General features: G+C 38.6%; 2 protein-coding genes across 2 annotated transcripts in view; one reads left to right on the top strand and one right to left on the bottom strand.

Annotated features, from left to right (window-relative positions):
- The window catches only part of mal2 (mal, T cell differentiation protein 2), a 321233-nt gene that overhangs the window by 194811 nt on the left and 105130 nt on the right, over window positions 1–21292 (bottom strand). The window lies entirely within an intron of this gene.
- scgn (secretagogin, EF-hand calcium binding protein) lies at window positions 2980–16810 on the top strand. Its single transcript, XM_074654191.1, has 11 exons — window positions 2980–3183; window positions 3653–3723; window positions 6139–6231; window positions 8947–9036; window positions 10118–10174; window positions 10464–10541; window positions 11239–11294; window positions 12019–12064; window positions 12178–12237; window positions 14301–14369; window positions 15681–16810. The coding sequence occupies exons 1-11, from the start codon at window positions 3114–3116 to the stop codon at window positions 15810–15812; spliced, it is 822 nt and encodes a 273-aa protein (XP_074510292.1). The 5' UTR covers window positions 2980–3113; the 3' UTR covers window positions 15813–16810.

The raw sequence follows: 21292 nt of genomic DNA, 5'->3' as shown, positions 1-21292 counted from the left end.
TTAACTTCACTGATAACTAATCAATACGGCTTCAGCACTGTTAACTAACACTGTTCTCTGTGTTTAGACACTGTGGAAAAACAACATTATCTTATGATACCTTTAAACTGCAGACGTCTTTTTTCTGCTGGCTATGGGGGAAAGGAATATGTGTCTGTCATTAAAGTGCAATACAGAGGGCGTTCATAAACATGTCTGTAAACAGCTTAATTTCTAGACTAAATGAGACTATTAAGCATTACTAACAGTGTTTATCTCTGAATTGCTCGTAAAGACAGATGGATTCCTCACTTCTGATAACACACTTACATTTATTAATATTCCCCTGGTGTGCTGATGGTCCAATGAAAGCAAAGATCTTACTCAAAAAGAGGGATGTCACAGCTAATCTAATTTGGAAGCCACTGACATGTGCTTTCCATTTTAGTAGCTATTTTCCTCCAGATTTTGACATTAACCTCTCCAGTCTGATCTTTGTGTGAAAGTGGGACACTGAGGGAACTCCAGCCCTTCAAACACTTCAGACTTGACCTTCAGGGCTTTCAAATTCAGCTCACTTTCACTTCACTCTGTGCAAAGACAATGTTGTTGTTTTTTTAATTCAACCTATAAGGAGATGGTATTTGTTAAAAAATAATTGAGAATGCAGTGCCTGAAGTGAAAGTGCACTGAGGCTATTCTGGGCTATTCTGTAGGTAGCATTTTCAGGACCTGAATGCTACACAACAACAACAAAAACATCATCATCACACTGTAGGTCTCAGGCCTCGTATCTTTGTCATTAAAGAGCAAGAAATGCCCTTTTCACACTGCTACACTATCAGCAAACAGATTCTCAAAATAACCTTGTGTTCAAAATCTTTTATCTTAGCATTAATTGACAAAGGTAAGGTTTGTACCTTTGGCGTTTGATTGTTTTCTTTGATTTAGAATCATACCGTTTTTACTAATATTAGATATACAGGTTGGGACAGATATTTAGCCTTTGCATTCGATTATGCTGCATTCACGTCATAGTGGAGTTGCCATAATTACCAGTTAACGTATAAATACCATCAACCAAAAACGTCTTCTTTTAAATGTGCAGGATGCCGCCTGGTGGCCATCTGTTGGTAGCATCAAAAATCACACTGCAGAAAAATACTGAAAATGATCTCACAGAAGCCAAACTGTTACTAAATCAATAAAATTACTAAAAGATTATGGATATATTTTACGCAATAAAGTTACTGATATCTTTAAAAAAAATGAAAAAGAAATATCAGTCCTTCAGTCGTAATTAGGACTGAGAAACTTGGATTTTCTTAAATTTTCATTTTCTTCAATTTACATTATTTTTTAACCCAATATCCAATCAACTTTGCAATCATACAAACTGATGACAGAAATGCTGGCATGGAATCTGTCCCATTTGTGCCATCATCCTATATTACGTGAACGCAGCAATATATCCCAAAAACACCTGTATGTGAGATGATCCAACTAACGTTTCATTATATCAACATTAACCACTGTGGCATTACTTTTACTTTGGACTATCTAGCTGTTGTGTGCCAAACTGTGCTCCAACATTAATATTAAATGTGCACCAGATCGTGTCTAGAATATAACCCGCAAATTGCAAAAACGTAGCCAAAACTTCACAAACTTATCCTAACTTTAACCATTTGATGGTCAATGTCTAACCATAACCACTTTGTGAGAGTTTCGCAATTTTATGTGTTACCTTCTAGCCACGACCGTTTACCTTTATGCGCAGTGTGAAAGGGGCACAACTTATATTTTGTTGTAATGTACTAGAGTCTAATTCAAGTCAGGGCCAAAGGTCTTACTGGTGCACCTTTTCCTATGGTGTCTATCGATGTCTTTTTGTAGGATTATGATAAGATTTTGTGTCACTAATCATGGCTCGGAAATAACACTGTTCCTGTTGTATATAGTTAATCTGTCTCTGATGTCAACAACTGCTTCGATTTACAGTCTCAGTCCCAAAACATCACTTTTTGTTTCAAAGGTGTTCCAGGACACTGAAAAAAATACCACTACTTACTTTGCAATACTTTTAAAGCAAACACACGTAACTGTGTGCTGTATTCTTTTGACTTTTTTTTTTTTTTTACATTTTCCTGATGCAAGGAAATCATATGGACATCCTCTTCTCTCTGTTTTTGCTTTCTGTTTGGGATTTCAGAAGCAGCTGGCTGTGTTTCTGTCAAGTTGTGTGTTCAATCCTGAGAAATCCTCTTCATTTCTGTTGGTGCACGGAGTGGAGAAAGTGAAAATAACCAGTAGCATCGAGTCTAGACTCCCGAGTCTATGTGTGTGTGTGACTGCATGATGTGGCTGTGAGTTGTACTGTATGTATATATGTGCTTTCATACATGTAGGAGTGTGCGTGTGTATATATGTATGTGTAATTATACGCACATGTAATATACACACTGTGATACATTCACACGCCTATGTGAACACAGCAAATCCTATATTGTTTTGGTACTAAGTACACTACTATACTAGGGGTTTGTTTGTAACTTATTTGGAATAAAAAACAGTGGCCGGTGATGTCTTGATCTTTTGTTGTTCTTCCTCTCACATGTACATTGTGTTCATAAATGTAGAAATTAACTCTTTGTATGTATTAATTTGTTACTACATGTAATCTTACTTTCATCATGATTCAAGAAAAAAGAAATGATGCAAAAATAAAATGCATACAAATTACATGTTTGCTCATTATCAGTCTTGATACGTTATTTGTTCCATTTTTTGTCATGGATCAATATGTTTCAGTATGTTAAGTCATTCTGCTGGTGCAAATATTAATATTGATTAAAATAATTTTACAGGCTTTGAAATCTCTGCATTGTCTTTTTTTGAGGATCTGCTTTGCAGTGTAACAATACAACCACCAGATGGCAAATATAATGCTACAGTATCTCTCTCTCTCTCTCTCACACACACACCCACAGAGAAGGAGGTGTGGTTTTTACTTAGTCAGAAAGAGATATATGTCAACCAAGCAGGCAACTGAATAGTGCCAAACAGTTTGTCACCGCAGTCCGCGTTGTTTTTATGGGTTAAAGTTTGACAGCTAACTGCCTTTATTTATTAAAATGGACAGTGCTTTTGATAAGCTGGATGCAGCTGGTTTCCTGGAAATCTGGCAACACTTTGATGCAGATGGTGAGGACAATTAATGACATGTTTATATATTTTTTCTCCATCTACCTTGAACAGTACAGTAAAATGTATTTTCTGAAGTTACTAGATTTTGGAGAGAAGAATACTGTCCTTATTTGTGATGATACATTTTTGAATCCTAGTTGTAGGAAGTCATTTAAGTTCTTGTTTTAAATATTCTTGTCATTGCAAAATTGAAAATGTTGATGGTTTCTGACAGCATCTTATGTAAACCTTAAGTATTCTGGGAAATGTCTGAAAGAGGCTTGATAGAAAAGGGAAACTGCAAAGCAACAAGGAGCAGCAAGACCTTACACTTGTCAAAAAAAAATTAAAGATTTTTACTATATGATAAGTAATTTAGTAGTGATAGAGTTACTTAAGGATTTCTCACTGAGTGAGAATTTAAATTCAGACATGCTTCACTGGATCTATAACCTAAGGACTTGTACTTCATGTTTATATTTGACAGATAATGGCTACATTGAGGACAAAGAGCTTGATGAATTTTTCCGTCACATGATGAAGAGGCTGGCTCCAAAGGTAAGTCAACTTTGTTTGGACTAAATCATCCATAATTTGTGACAGTAGGTTAATACAGTCAGTGCATGTCGAGGGCGGCTTAACAGCCACAAAGACAAAGACAGCAACATCATCTTCATCTGCAAATGCATGATACTACTACACTGTGACAAACTACACTCACCAGCCACTTTATTAACTACACCTGTTCAACTGCACGTTAGCACAAATATATATCTAATCAGCCAATCACGTGGCAGCAACTCAGTGCATTTAGTCATGTAGACATGGTCAAGATGATGTTCACACCAAGCTTCAGAATGGGGAAGAAAGTGAAGTTGAACGTGACATGACGGGGTGGTTAGTATTTCAGAAACTGCTGATCTACTGGGATTTTCATGCACAACCATCTCTAGAGTTTACAGTAAATGGTCCGAGAAAGAGGAAATATCCAGTGAGCGGTAATTCTCTGGGTCCAAAATGCCTTGTTGATTGCAGAGGTCAGAGGAAAATGGCCAGACTGGTTCAAGCTGATGGAAAAGGCAATAGTAGCTCAAATAACTGCTTGATGCTATGCTGCAGAACAAACGCATGCACGCCATGTATAACAATATCTATCATTACTGTTTTCAAAATAAGATGGATCTTGTTAATTAAGGCATACAGATGCTATATTTCTAAGTGTATCTCGTGTTATTTATTTTACTGCATACGTTCTACAAGTACAATCTATTTCAAAATTTGCCTTTAAATTCAATGTTCTGAATACAATTGTAATTCATTTTCTCATGTTAATTATTTAATATAAGACATTTGTCAACATTAATCTTGAATCAGCTTCTAGGAAAGACGTTTGACTTTGTCTGTGCAGCACTTGTGATCTCTGCTGTGTGGGCTGCTGACCCTCTATGCGGTAATCTGGATGGGTGGGGTGGCTGTAACGATGTAAGACACAACGCAATTAAAAAGCTCTGCTCACTGTCAGAGGAAAAGTTCCTGACCAGTTAAAATGAAAAAATCGAATGGGCGTACAACTATCAGTATATGTTCCACTGTGTGTTTGCGCGTGTGATTGGACGCCCTCGGACACTAATGGGGTTGTACTAAAACAAACAGACCACCGACCATATGTCACTTTGTCTCTCTGATGTTTGCTTCCCATCATAAATGCCCCCAGGACATGTACTGGTGTGTGTTTCTCATTCTATTATATTCTATTCAGCCATTGGTTGACAATAACCACATGGTGTCTTTGTGTCTTTTTATTTCCTCTAGTATAGTGCAAAATATCCAGTAATTAAGCAGATTATTCCAACATGAATTAACACATTTTCAATGAACTGCTCACAATGAATTTGCATGTGATTCACTGTAAGTTTGATATAGCAGTAAAAACCTGACACCATAGTGTCAATAGTGTGCTTTAAAAAAACTTGTGCTTAGCAACAGGAGATTACTGTCCGGCGCCAAACAAGAGTGTTTGATATGAAGCTGATGCTGAAGATGGATAATGAGCAAGGATGTGGCACCTGCTAGTCTGCAGACTGTGTGCTCTGCACTGCATGAAACGATGATTCAGACTCCAACGCCATAGATCCACAGGTTTCTATAGTTACAATACAGTGATGCAAAAAGTAAGACACTTGATGATTAGCTGCTAAATATGTCTTTAAATAACTTCAACGGTTGAAAATATTCTCGCCTTCAATTGCTTCAAGCTTTTTGTCAGAGCTCTGGGTGAGAAAGAACTTGGTCTAAACAGGAAAAGGAAATGTGATTCTTAACTCAGATAAGCATGCAACAAACTTATCTTTGCAGCTTTTTTTTTTTTATCTCAATTTATACTTAGTTCTAATCTGCTAGAATAAATTCATACTCCATATCCTGAGGTGCATCACGTTCCATGAGTGAGCGTACTTCCTGACTGTTCATTATCTTTAGCACCGTGGGGTCGATTGATGGGGAAAGGTTAAGTCGGTTTCATATATTTCACTCATGACACTGTGTATTAGAAATATTGTATCTTGTCTTGGAGGCACACATTTGTGGTGTAAAGCACCACACATCTTTGTTCTGCATATTATAAAGACCGGTAGATCAAGGACAAGTAGAGTGAGCTACATAAACGCTTCACAAACCACACAAGCCTGGGGTTGAGATAGCGAACCTTGAGAGGAAAAAAATAGGAGATCAAAAGGAGTATCCATGGTGACGTTGCTTAAAATAAGTGTGACTCAGTCAGTCCTTCAATATCATTCTTGTCTAAGATTTTCAAATATGTGATTTAAATGAAAATATATCAAGTCCTTTTTTCATTATATACCATTTCATTTTGCCCCATCATATACTGCATCACCATCATATCTGTGTCCAGTGTAATGGTGGCTTTGGGACAAGAAAATCAATGTTGTATTTTAAACTACGGTGTCTCTGCAGGAGAAAGTGACTGAAGAAGGTCTCCAGAGGCTGAAGAAAAGGTTTATGTCCGCCTATGATGTCACTGCTGATGGAAAACTACAGATTCAGGAGGTACTATACAATTTCTGTGTCTAAAATCGCTCCCTCATTCACTTGACAGCTATTTCCTTCAGACTTAAGGCAGGGTACTTTATAGTGAGTAAAGGTGAAGTATATATAAAACTATCCTTCATGTTCATGGTTCATATAGTGACTGCTATATGAAATTAAGCAGTCAACTCCCTCACAGAACCACTTCTCTCTCTTTCTGTCATTATCTGCACATTGAAAACCTCACTCGAACTTCCTCTTTATTCTACATCCATCTTCCTCTTCTCCGTCCCCTCCCTCTCAAACTCATCTATTCTACTCACCCTTCCCTCTTCTTCCGCTGCTTCTCCTCTTCATCTTTTATTTATCTCATGTATTCATAACAATGATGGAGCAGCTCGTACCATATTCAAGAATGGAAACTAATTTCCGGGACCGCTGAAGGTCATGCTACTGTACGAGACAGCCACAGGAGAGCAGCACTCAAACCATTTACCTAAATGAAATACCTAACAATCTACTGTATATACACACAGTATGCATTATATTACTGCAACACAAATCTAATCTGAATAGGTAAAATAATTCTTCTAAATGGGAAAGAACCTAATGATCCTTTTGGTCTGTTGTTTGTAATTAATTAAGGTTGATTCTCAAATGACTTTTTAATTAAATCAAACTCGACTGACAATTTAACAGGCTGCGACTGTTTCCCAGAAATGTAAAGCCATGTTTTGATGACATTGCTTTCTCGGTCTCCACTCGGAGTAATCGATGCAGCTCTTGGCACAGCAGCAGTGCTTCATCAGAGCAATGGGGTGCTTTTTCTTTTATTCTGAAAACGAAATTTACACCCATTCGTTAGGCCAATCACCTTAATGTATTTCACCGACAGACCCCAAACACTTTGACTTTTCCTCATACAGTAAAGCTGAAAATAAAATCAATACATGCCACTGCACTGATTTACAGTGGCAGATGTAAGAACAGTGTGGTCAAACCACTTTGTGGAGACACGCCCTGTCGACGAGGGATGCAACCATCTGACTTTATCTTTCCCGATTTGAAATCTGTATACCTACCTCACTGTTTGGAACATTTACGTATGTTGTTATGTGACTTAATGAATGTAGCCGACAGCAGAATCATTCTAAATGACATTGACAAAGAACCCTAACCCTAACTGCATACAATATATACTGTTCAGTACTGTATTTAGTGTGGATTGGTCATATCTGGTCAATACCCAATCCACTTACTGAGGTCAGTATTGGAACTGATCCAGTGAATAAGATCAGTATATCCCTAACGCTAACAGTAAGCCTATAGGCTCATGTAGAGTAGATACACTACATGTGTCTCTACTGACTAGTTTTTGACTTCTAAATTATTTGTAATGCTATTTCCTCTTATTCTGTCACCTCTGCTCTACAATTAGCATAAGGAAGGAAGTTAATCAGAAACCGATAGTATCTAGCGTGATTGCATGAAATGGCAGGGACTCTGTTTTACTCAGAGACACTTCAGTGAGTGGATGCTCGATGAAATGAGGGTTTCAACCCGACATCCATCGCTTCAATTCCATCCATAGAACTCTATACAGTCTGAACACACTCTGCTGGTGTGTGCCGTCTTCTTACATTATTAAGGCAACACAGTAGGTACTGTGTGCTACTTTGTGTAAACTGTATTCTGATTACAAAGTTGCACTTTTTGTATTTGTATATTGCTGAATCCCAAGATTTATTGCAAGCAATTGCCAACTGTTCTTTATGCATCTAATTGCAATTATTTTTGACTAACATTGCAATTGCGATATGATTTGCAATATTAGAGGGAATGATCAATTTCACATCATTATTCTCATTTTCATTGAAAAACATTAAAATAATTACTGTGTGATTTTTGCAGGTATCTACCAAACAAAGATGTTTTCTTAAGTCTGTAGAAAGTTATTCATGCTTGATTTAAAATGGTATTTTGACACACATTTCACCTTTAACAAATATTGTGATTTTAACAAATACTGCGATTTGAAAATTACAGGCAGGCCATATTGCGATTTCTATAAAATGTTGTAAGTAGATAATGAATTAGCCTTATTTCATATTATTGCTTCAACAGACTTGTTGTCTGATGCATTTCTTTCCTGAACAGCTCTAACAGGGCTAGCATCACTGTTGGTGCATTGCGCTTGTTGGACTGAGTGGTTCTACTGTACATCTTTGTGAACCAAATGGCTGCAGTATGATCTTGTATTATAATTAGATTGATGATGGGGGACGGTTTAATCTGCTAATGGAGGGCTGATACTGCTGAAGGAGAACAGTCTAGAGAGGAGCAACATGAACTGGCGGGGAGCCAGGAGGAGCTGGTGTAGCGTTGGTCATCCCAATGACAATAAATCATGTCCTATGTAACCGTGCAGATCGCTTCAGTTTGCAGAGGCTGTGAGATGTGGGCAGCTGAGACTTCTGCTGCCACCTTAATACAATAAATGTGGATGGAAATAAAAAGTCTCTTTCTATATACAGTGTCCCATCTTATCAGGATAATACACAAACTTCACTATCAATAGTTTCATTCATAGTTTCATTTAAAAATTACAAGACCAGGTCGGATTTCACTGAACTGTTCTGGAGTTTGTATGTGTGACGGCTGTAAACTTGGTGGCAACGGTTACTCTCTAGACTGTCATTATCCAATCTCTGTTCTCTGCTCTGCCCTGTTTTCCAGTTGGCCAATATGATCCTCCCTGAGGATGAGAACTTCCTGTTAATTTTCCACAGAGAAGCTCCTCTGGACAACAGTGTTGACTTCATGAAGGTAAGGTCACAGACTAAACCAAACACCATTATGGGATGCGACAAGACAACATGACGCGAGCCCCATCAACTGCGAATTTTACCGATTAGGAATATGTCAACTGCAATGTGTCAATGAAAGGTTATAAGACCAGTACAGACTAACATTAAAACCACAAAAACTGCTGAGGTATCCTGATGGGCCAGTGGTCCAAGACATGATACATGAAGTGAGTGAGTGTCGTCACCAGATGAACTATTTTTATAGGACTGCTTATTGTGTACATAGACATAGGCCATATACTGCATGGTTTGTAAGGGTAGGGGGAACAAATCGATACAAAATAGTATTGCGATATTTTGCGCAATATTGTATTGATACATGGACGTCAAGTATTGATCTTTTATCATCATTAAAACTATTAACATCTTAACAATCCGACCACCGCTATTCTGTCTTTCAGAGGTTGTAGTGGGCTCAGTCTTATAGCTGGAGTGAAGATACTGGAATCATATGAAACTAGAAAAACCTAGGGAATCGACTGGTACCAATCATGTCATAATAGCATATCTGGACTGGAATGCTAAATAACGCTCCAAAGTTATGCTAAATTTTGTTGAGAAAAATCCGGCATGGACATTTTGAAATGGGTCCCTTGACCTCTGACCTCAAAATATGTAAATGAAAATTCTCTGAGGCAGAGCACCCGATTGGTATATTGTCAAACTAAAGAGTTGCAACACATGCAAAGTATGAGGAAGTCTTCCAACAACCTCAGAACTACAAATTCGAATCAACTAGTTTGAACATTGAAGTATATTCAAGTAGTGTTGATAATACTCATTGCTGTCCTTTTTAACTTTGATGAATTATAAACTGGTTTCAACCACCTAGATTATATCTATCTACTTTGCATCTAATTGAGTGTGATATATCAACAGTGAATTATAGTTCTCATTGTGAATGTTGCATAAAAAACACAACAGAATAACACCACTAGCTATGATGACACTTTTTAATGATGTCATTTTAAGATAGCTGTATTCCAACTAGTTCATTGCATGTAAACATTTGCTGATTTGCCCTCTCCTACCCACTGCAGATATGGAGGAAGTATGATGTTGACTGCAGCGGCTACATATCCGCTCGAGAGCTCAAGGTAAGATTGTCAGCAAAAACACACCACAGAAGACCAATTACACGTCTTACATGTCTTCTCTGTTCGAGGAACAACCTTCAGCGGTGGCATTGGCAGAAAATGACTGTAACCCTCAGCCACTATTTCCTGTTCTGTTATATACGCTGAGATGTTGGCCTTCTTCCTCACTACATAATAATGAATGTATCCTTTGTTTGGTAGAATGGGTTAGAGAATTGAGTGTTAGTGGGTATAACTGGATTTGGTTGTTTTGTTGTCTGATTATGTGATGATCTTTTGTTCTTACTAGGCTTTCCTGAAAGATCTGTTCCAAAAGCATCAGAAGGAAGTGTCATCTGATAAGCTGGAGGAGTACACAGACACAATGGTAGTAATACAATTCACTCGCACACACACACACACACACACACAAACTCACACTCCAGAGTAAAAGCCTCTACTTTGTCTAGCTTTAAAACAGTTAGAGGCAGCGTTTGGGTGTTTTTAGTCAGGTGTAATAATGGCAAAATGACTTGCAATCAGTTCATGTCGACAGATACGTTTATGCTAAACCTTTTCCTTTCTTTACTCAGTGTGCAACTGGATTCATTGGTCACTCTACTGTGGCTGAATGTGGGCAGGAGGCTCTGTTGCATCTACTGTATGTAGTGGTTGTGTAGAGCTTGGGGGATTAACAGTCAAATACTGCAATTTTCAGCTGGCCTCAAAAACATTTTGACATGTTTATTTTCACAAACAACAGCTGTGTAAGACTGAAAAGATTTAAGAGGCTGCAATCAGCTATTCTGCCTAATTAAAATATTGCTCAGAGGGGATTGTGATATTTTCTGGAGATTTTATATGCTGCTGCATCCGTCAGAAGACTGTGACACAGACGGCAGTCTCCCTGAGTTACTCCTGTTGAAACCCAGGGTCTCAGATAGCCTTTGGAAGAGATTGGTTCACGCTGAGTGTCACAGGTGTTCTGAGGAAATAACCATGCAACAGTACAGACAGATCAATTCACAGTCGTTGGAATTCTTTTCATGCTTTCATGCTCAGTCTGTCGACTCTTTTTCTTGCAGATGAAAATCTTTGACAAAAATAAGGATGGCTGTTTGGATTTGAACGACTTGGCCAGGTACTTTTCAAGCACACACAATTGTCAGATGGTTGGATAGCCATAAAAGAGAGATTTGGTCACAATTTGCCAAATGCCAACATCTCAAAAAGTACTGCTTTGGTTAGCCAGTTTGCATTTTGGGAAAAAGTTAATCTGGATAAGACTGATGTTAAAATGATAGATGGGTTATGTTTGAGCTTGCAGTGTAATGGGGTTGGTGTAGGTGGAGAGATCAAGCAGCATGCCTCGGGATAGCTAGCTACCTTAGGATGCATTCACACCATATCCGGCCATGTGGCGAAAACGCAAGTCCTCCCCTTCATGTTGAATGAGGCTAGTGTGTTCGGGCTGCGGCAGCCACAGGGGGAGCCGAAAAAACGCAATCGACGACACGCTGCGGTGGTCAATTATGAGGGAAGAAAAGACGTTAATCATAATGCAGTCAATGGGCAATTAAGTGACTCTCCCATACCGCCGCACAACCCTGCGGCAAATCGCCGCAACGCCTGATCTGGTGTGAATGCAGCCTTACAGAGCTGACATCAACTGAATGGAGATTTCTACACCGCTACCCCGGTATTACATTAGGAACACATTACTAAACTCTGACTGTTACTGTACTTTGATTACAACAACAATAAAAAAACACAATTATAAAGAAATGTTGACAATTCCACCACGAGGAACATCTTTCTCTTTGATAACTCGAATCTCATAAAACATGAATTTCTTCCTCAATTAGGATCTTGGCTTTAGAGGAGAATTTCCTGCTCCAGTTCGAAATGGATGTAAGTGTAAACTTATGGCAGATGAAAACATTAAATAAGCTATGTTCTGTTATTTTTATCAAGTTTTTCTCCTCCCATATTATATTTAACAACTCCTCTCTTCGTTTCCCAAGGCCTGCAGTAAAGACGAGAGAAAGAGAGACTTTGAGAAGATCTTTAACCATTATGATGTTGTAAGTACAATAACACACTGGGTGGGACACAGATGATGACTACTATTTCATAATTTCATACCGGCATGCCCGGCAGGAAACTATGTGAGAACGTGACACAGCAGGCTTCTGACCAAAAGGTTGCAGGTTTGAATCGTCAGCTAGCCTGTAGGAAATTCTATGACGAGGACAGCAAAAAATCACTCAACATCTTCCTTTAGAGGCACCCATGGGCGAAGCAGCCCCCTGTGCCACCAAAGCCGCCCAGTAGCTAAGTGTATTACAGTCTTATCAAAGGACTCATAGCTCAAGGGGAGTAATTCTTCATTCTTGTGATGGCGACTTTCCAGTCAAGACAGGCTTCAACTCCACTAAACATTTTCCATCTTCAATTAACACACTCAAATGTGCATAATGTGTGGGGGTGTGCAGAAGAGGACCTGGTACAGCAACAATAAATCCAATTAGCTCCCTTACCTCTGTAATGAGATATAATAAAAAATTAAGCACCCATTATGCTGTCAAGTCACTCTGTGATGGTGAGTTAACTCTGTTAGACTCATTCACAGTGCAGCTTCAGATAGGAGTCAATAATTCCAATCAGGAGTCACTGATAAGCCTCACGTATTCTCTAAAATCATGTTTATGACCTCGTCTGTCTGGTCAGGTAGTGCATGTACTAAATGGCTTGTGTGGAACCTTTTTATTCTGCCTGCACTTAGGTTAATGTTCAGAGAAGCTTTGTGAGAAGTGTCCTGTGGCTACCAGTCACTCATGTTTCACTACATGGCTGAATCTATAAAACACTTCAAGTAACAACACAGCAAGTGGCGTCTTTTTTAAAGTTTTGCTCTTTAAAGGTCACATATTATGCTCATTTCCAGGTTCATAGATGTATTTTAATGTTGCACTAGAACATGTTTACATGCTGCAATGTTCAAAAAACCCTTTATTCTTCTCATACTGCAGCCTGAGTCTGCCTGCCTCAGAGCCTAATTCAGCCTCTGTCTGAAAACCCCTGATTCACAGCCTGTCTCCTCCCACTCTGCTCTGATTGGTCAGCGTTTTCTGTCAATCAAACTTCCTCAACAACAACAGCGTCACCCTCCCCCTCCCTCCCGGAGCAGCTCTCTCTCTCTTTCTCTCTCTGAGAGACGAGTGGAGAGATAGCAGCTAGAATAAAGTTTATAAACCTGGGCACAGCACCAGCGAAAATAAAGTCCATCCACTGGGTCTTCAGAGGATCCGAAGTGGGTACATGGTGCAAGCTTTTGTGTGGAGTATTGCAGCCAACAACAGAACAAGCGGGTTTTCCTTTCAGCATGTTTACTAGTAAACAGTCGAAATAACAATGGCGGACGCAGCTTGCTGAGCCGGCTACTCCGTGGGCGGGGTTACCAAGCCGGGGTATGGGGTGAGGGGGGTGCTGTTCTGTTTCACTGGAAACAGGAAAGCCATATATGGCTTGCATTTCTGCCTAATGACGTCAGAAGACTAGGAAAAAAGCGAATTTTTATTTCTGCACCCATTTCCGGACAAACGGAGGAGGAGAAAAAGAGAGAGGATGGTCTTTTATGATACTATGGTGGCCTGTAGACACACTGGGGACAGATATTGATGTTTAAAAGACATGGAAAAGTGCATTTTGCATAATATGTGACCTTTAAGTTAACAGCAGGCTTTCACATGACATGTCTTGATCTTGGAGAGGGTGAAAATGAGCAGGAAGTTACACATTTCAGCTTTAAAAGGGCCTTGGTCTCATGGTAAGAGACTGATGTCTCATTTGGCCCCATTTGAAACTGCTATCAAGCAAAAGTGTTTGCATTACTGCAGTGAGAAGGCGGGTCAGAAGCATTATATTTCAAATACAATTAATGTGAGCAGCTATATGATTAACAGGGTGCTTATAGCTACCCTAATTGCATGCTGGAAATTGTTTCAACCCCACAATAAACCAAAGGAACACGCCCAGAAAAGAAAGACTAATGTGAGTGGGATGTGAATTAGATGAAGTAATCCATACTCCTCCTGTCTTTTCTCTTTTTTCTTCTGTTCTTTCTGTCTCTTTCTTTCCTGTCCAGAGTAAGACGGGAGCGCTGGAGGGTGCTGAGGTGGATGGCTTTGTTAAAGACATGATGGGCCTGGTCAGGGTAAGACACTATGCTGCTGAATTTTGCGAACATGATTTCTGACATTTGGATATTAGAGTATTGTTTAACAAAAATGTACAACGTTGTAATGTACAGTTATACTGCATATATTAGCTACCACATATTACTGATCATATTCCTTCTCCGTTTCCTGCACGCATAGGGCTTGCTATCAAACCTCAATACTTTTTGGGTGCCTGCCAAAATCAGCAATAGAAATAACAGACACATTTCGGTTAGGGATGTGACGGTGAGGAAATTTTCCCACCGGTTAATAAACTTGTGTCAACACTGGTGTTACCAATTACACCAGACGTTTTACAAGAAAAGATGACGGTCAATATGTGTAGCGCGCTTACTTTGATCTTTAATGTCGGGTGGCTGTGTGTCTGGCCTCTCCGGTCCACTTTCACCGCGGTTTCCAACCGGCGCTGCTCCGCCGCGCACACTGACTGTGACCGCTCCGTCCTCCTCATGGTGATTGCCTCATTAACGTGATGGTTCCCTTATAACATTGGGTTTAAATCTGAAATATTGCCAAATTGGCACTTTTGCTTTTCGCTTCGACACCAAATCCTCCGCCATCGCCTTGTCTGTCAACTCTCTCTTGTCCCGTGTGTGTGTGTGTGAAATATGACACCTGCTACTCTATGCTGAGGCTCCATACTGAGCAGACACTTTCACTTTCAGTTTGTAGCGTCCGTCGTCCGACTGCATATTGATAACATGGCGGTGATACGCAAAAATTAACTAAATGGGTTTTATTTCTGTTAAAAAAGCAAAACGACTGTGGGGGCGGTAATGTAATCAGTGTGTGCCCGAACACCGTGTAACACCGACTACCTACTGGGAAATCATAATGGACATTTTCCATTATTTTTTTGACATTTGACATTTTTTGACAAGTAGTTTATTAATCAAGAAGATTGTCGGCAAAATAATCCATCAATAATGAAAATAATTGTAAGTTGCAGCCCTACAACTCTCTCTACAGCTACGTCAACTCAATATTTGTGACTGAAAAACAGAATTATAAATGCTTGAAGACCTGCGGTGCACACAATGTGACGCAAATCAAACTGAATTTATTTATTTAAAATTCTTTACTTTGTTAAAAGTAGATTTTTAAGAAGAAATAGTTTTGAGCCGACAGTGAAACTGTCAACTCAAAGAGATGATATTCTTTGGAAGAGATACTAATTGAGTGCGATGAGCATCGACCTGTCTAAACGCTGGCATATTGATTACTAGCTATAAGTATAATGCCTTTCCACTCCCCCGCTCCCTTCCTCTCTCTTCTGTCCTCTGCAGCCCAACCTTACGAGTCAGGAGCTGGACAAGCTGCGAGGCGTTCTGCTGAGTCACTGCGATGTCAACAAGGACGGAAAGATCCAGAGAAATGAGCTGGGTCTGTGTCTGGGAGTCAAACCTAAAATTGGTTAAAAGAGCTGTGTTATAATGAGATTATATCATGAAACACTGTTGTATAGTCAACAATGGTAGGATGTTGTGTTTTGATCCAGGTCAGTCTAATTACTAGGTTACTTAACGTCAAAATTCATAAAGAGTTACTTGATGATAGAAACACAATTTGATACTGGGTGGTGAAAAATTAATGAAATGACCGTAGATCTCCTATGACTTGAAATGACAGTGTTTCTTATGCATGTTGTAGGCCAAAGTAAAAGAATGAGACGTGAATGTAAAATAATGATGATTATATCAAATGAAATGTCTGTGCTGTGAGATCTGTGGTATATTAATCAGATTGTTAATCGGTAAACATGTTTTTGAAAACACAGAATGTTTTTCATTGTAATATAAAGTTGTCTTCTTTGAGTTTGGTGCTGGAGTTGGTTGGCTATTAACTGAAGTTTGGCCATTTGCATGTTTCTCTGCCAAAGAAGGCTGCAGTAGAGTAAGTTGTTGTAATTTTAACATAATGAGCAGCAGAGGAAATAAAGCGATGTTGACAAGTGAGGAGCATATTGATTGTTCTGTTCTCTCATTTTTGTTACTGTAATGTAAAAGCTCTTATGCTGCAATCCATTGCAAGTCGGAAGTCTGTATTTCCGACTTCCAATCTAAATGAGTCCCAGTGCAGCTGCTCTGGAAAAAATGGGACGCCCGCAGCAAACTGATGTTTGTATGTGTTTAAGTATGTATGTATACTTACAATCAAAATTTAAACTCACATTAATTAAATTAGTTTTTGTATTTACTTACTGAGTGAATCAACATTTTGATCTGTTGATATAATAGAAATATACATAAAAACAAAAGTTATTAGGCTAGTCTCTTTCCTAAGATTTTCATTTTATGTAACATCTTAATTATCATTAAAACAAATAAATGTGTACAAATGTTGACTTGTTGTTACATTATTATAAGGCAGGAATGCTGCAATATTTGTAATAATTATATAAATGATGAAACTAAAAGCTGCGTAGCCTTCATTGACTTTTGAATGCTTTTTCAAAAAGCATTCATTCACTCATTTTCACCACACTGTACATTACATGATGTTTGTTTGAATGCAAAGAATGAATTACAATAGTATTGTTCCTTAGATTTCACATGCGTCATGAAATGACTCATTAAATAAGACATTGATGAGTCACCAGCAGTAAGGGAGTATTCTTTGTATGAGGGGCTTACAGTGTAAAATAACATACCGGTAATATAATTAGGGCTGTCAAAGTTAATAGATGATAACGCGTATACACCACTAATTTCTTTAACGCATCAACTTGCGATTTTGTAGGTTGTAGCAAGATCATTTTTAAAGCTAGAGTGAAGAGGCTGGTATAATTTGAAACCAGAAAACCTAAGGGATCTATTGGAAATCACCAACCATGTCATACTAGCTTGTCGCAAAGGAGGTTAAATAACGCTCCAAACAAAATTTTGGCGAGGAAAAACTGCCATGACCATTTTCAAAGGGGTCCCTTGACCTCTGACCTCGAGATATGTGAATGTAAATGGGTTCTATGGGTACCCACGAGTCTCCCCTTTACAGACATGCCCACTTTATGATAATCACATGCAGTTTGGGGCAAGTCATAGTCAAGTCAGCACACTGACACACTGACAGCTGTTGTTGCCTGTTGGGCTGCAGTTTGCCATGTTATGATTAGAGCATATTTTTATGCTAAATGCAGTACCTGTGAGGCTTTCTGGACAATATTTGTTATTGTTTTGTGTTGTTAAAAAGAGTATTAAATACTTGACAAATCTCTTTTTCAGGAAAAATTTTAACATACAAAAATGTGTGATTAATTTGCGATTAATCGCGATTAAATATTTTAATCGATTGACAGCCCTATATATAATATAATAAAATATAAATTTGCTGACTGGAAATGACTAAATATGAATAATAAAACTTAAGTATAACATCTAAAAAAAATGAAAAATGAAAAAGAAAAACAAAGCCCCTGGTCATGTAAGCTTGATAATATAGCTGTAGAGATGTAGAGGTAAACTGAGGCCTTAACAGTTGAACTGAACAGTTTCATCTCTACCAGTCACACTGAAACTCAGGTCTGCAGTGACACTTCTCCTGTGGGACGCAACAAGCTGACAGGGCGAGTCCTTGTTTGTTAAGTCAAAGCCTGAGAATCAAAATGTGGCTAAGTAGATGGAAACCCTTTTGGCCACTAAAAGGGAGCTAATGGTGCGGACCTAAAAGCTTTACTGGGCCTCAGACCGCCTGATTGCCCTTCGAATCCCCACAAAGCTGGAGTGTGGGGTTTGATCTTGTCTCTATCTCTGTCTGTGTGCGTGTGTGTGTGTGTTTGTGTTAATTAAACAGAGAGGCACATCTACAAACAAAAAGAGACTTTAGATAGTGTATCTATGTATAGTAAATAGATACACTTGTGTAAGTGTTTGCATGTGTGTATTGTGCTTTACAGTGAAGGGCTTATGATTGTGTGTATTTGTGTGGGCAGAGCAGCTGCTACACAGCTGCTGCCAAACAAACACTTTCCCATTTAGGCTGAAAGCTTTACTCCGCACCTTATCACATATCACAGGCCTCATTAGCACTGGGAGGTTCACCGTTACTGTGGTGCAGTAGCAGGGAATTTCAATAATATAATATCTCATCATTCTCATCAGCAAAGTAGAGCTGAAGCAAAGTTGAAGAGCTGTAATGAAGGCGTGATCAATAATTCTGTGAATTGCAAAATAATACTTATTTTCCAAGTGAAAAAGTGAAGATGAGATGAGCTGCTTTCTCTGTTTGTATTCTCTTCTTTTATATTTCCTGTCGAATTAAGCCCCATTTTGGATGAATAGCAGTGCTTCAGATTGAATCTGACTATGTTACTTGAATTTCCGTGCATCAGTTGTAATTTCCTGGTTGTCAGCCTACTAAGATATTCTAGGCCATACACAGGAAGCATGACCTTTGAGTATTTTAAGCCCTCCTGAGCCCTGTTACAAAAAAAACATTTACCCATCCATGTTATTTCCTTTTTAAGTAATGTCCAGTCTACAAAATTGTTTCAATTTGTTCAGTAGTGATGTGGCCCTTATTGAACTGTGGCCTCACAGTCAAACAACCATGAACCAGCATTTCTCCAAGCTCCTAAACAGATTATCAGGTAAGTAATGATGTAGTTAGTGGTGCATCATTGCTGTCACATTAACAAGAGCTGCACCTGGGGCTGTATGGCTCCGGTGCGTGATCGGATGTAGATGAAGCCAGGAACACGACACAAATGATGCAAAACCAAGACAAATTCAGGGGGAAGCCACGGTCAAATAAAAGAGCATGTTGTGTACAACCGTTTGTAAAGGCCTAAATGCACATGATGTGTGCAGCGGTATAACAATTACATTTTTTGTGCTCACTTTGTGGTTTGAAGACTTTTAAAGCCTGAATTATTTTTGAGCCGATGTAACGTTATGAATTCTCTTCAATTTGTTTGCATTCAATGTGGCCTGATTTGAAGTCTTAAGCTTGAAAAACTAATAAAAGCAGCATAGATACCTGTGATGCTGATGAATATATGAGAGAGAGAGAGAGAGAGAGAGAGAGAGAGAGAGAGAGAACACCCCTCCCTTCCATACAGAGCGTTGCGTAATGCTGCCCTCTTGTGGTCGGACTGAAACATTGCATCCCATGAATAAAATATTTTGATTAAAATGAATAATATAGTAAGTACATACAGAGTAAAACAGACAAAAACATTTATGTGGAGTGAAGTCTCTCTCTACTGCTGTAAATATTGAAACAATCTGACAAACTATTTAAAGCCTGTTTTCTCAAAACAGCATTACTAAATAAAGAGGAATCAACTTTGGTACTCTGGACTAAACAAAGTTGAACGGAGTGCTAACTTGTTGTGCTCATACCTGCAATTAAAATCTCTGGTTTCACCGTTACACTACAGTAAGTAGATTCACTGTCATCCCCAGAAGATGGTTCTATACTGTACCTCATAATAATTTGGGCCGATACTGACTCAGATAGCTGGATCGGATATCGTTGACAATGGGGCTGACCAATTAAATTCGATGTTCAAATATACATTATATACTGGAATCCTAATTCCTGTTTAAGTTTTGACTAATTTGTTGCTGCATTAAAAAGGTTTACACTTGTAATTCCTGTTCATTTTGAAAATGCTTTACTTTATTTTAAGTTGCTGGTGTACAATTTATTATTTTAATAATAAATAACAATTCAGTAAATGTATATCTATGTATTTATTTGTTTTACAAAGTTAGTAAAGCAATGTTTAAGTCAAGCCTGATGTCGTTACACATAAAAGAATGATCCCAGTCACTTCCACATAGTGAGGCATACAGCTTATTAATGAAACACTTGTATCAGATCGGTACTCGGTATTGACCCATACCCAGGTAACCGAAGTCCAGGTGTCAGTATCTGTATTGAAAAAGTTGGATCGGTGCATCTCTGATAATGTTTTGCCTGTCCATTAGTGCTGATAGATACAGGATGGCTGAAAGCCCGCAACGAAATGTTACAGTTTTCTATCAACAACCACTTTTCTACTCATCTTGAAACAGAAAATAATATGTGTCACCACATCTCATTTGTATTGATCAGGCACAGACATTACTTTAGGTAAGCTTCTTTCAGCTATTATGAAAGAACAGCTGGCTTGCTGCATGAAGCTGGTATGTGCTTGTCTGTGCTTAGCTGAGAACAATAAGTAGTTAAATGTATAAAGGCCAAGCCGCCAGTCTCCTCAGAGGAGACAGACCACTGACCCCCTGCTCCCCTTTTCACCTCTTTTCTTTCTTATTCTTCTTTTCTTCTCTTGCTCCAGAGCATTCTCACTAAGTAAACAACAAATAAGAAAGGTGTTGTAAATTGTAACCCTTAAAAGTCTCCCTCTGCCCTTCTTTAAGGTTGCGTTTCTGTCCCTCTCCTAGGTGAAACCCAACATTCCCATTCCCAAAAATGCCAGCGCTAGACGCAGTTCACGGGACCTATAAGCTGAATTGTAAACATAATTCACAATGTATGGATCTGCCAGGTCACCGGTTGCCATGGTTGCCAGCCGAGCACCTCAACGACCTTTACAACAGAAGGTCAGTCAGAGGAAAAACATATGTTTTTGCACATGAAATTTCAATTATCTTTAATCCTAAATCAATTGAAAATTACATACAGAATATAGACAGAAAGGCCTCAACCTTCTTCCAAAAACTGCTACTCTTACATCTAGCCTACTTAAATTTCATGATTATTTATTTTTCTTTTTAATTGCCCCAAATTCACTTTTCTTGCTGTAAATTATAATAGATCTGATTTGAGACAGCTGTTAGTGGAAGGTCTGACATCAAAAGAAACATATACTACATGTTTCAAATGTTTTGTAGCAGCAAACAATAAATTAAATTAAAAATGTATATTACTTTTGTAACTCAGATTTCTTTTTAAA

Source organism: Sebastes fasciatus, chromosome 12, assembly GCF_043250625.1.
Source record: "Sebastes fasciatus isolate fSebFas1 chromosome 12, fSebFas1.pri, whole genome shotgun sequence".
NCBI lineage: Eukaryota > Metazoa > Chordata > Actinopteri > Perciformes > Sebastidae > Sebastes > Sebastes fasciatus.
The sequence above is the reverse complement of the archived record's forward strand: the minus strand, read 5'-3'. Positions and strand labels throughout refer to the sequence as shown.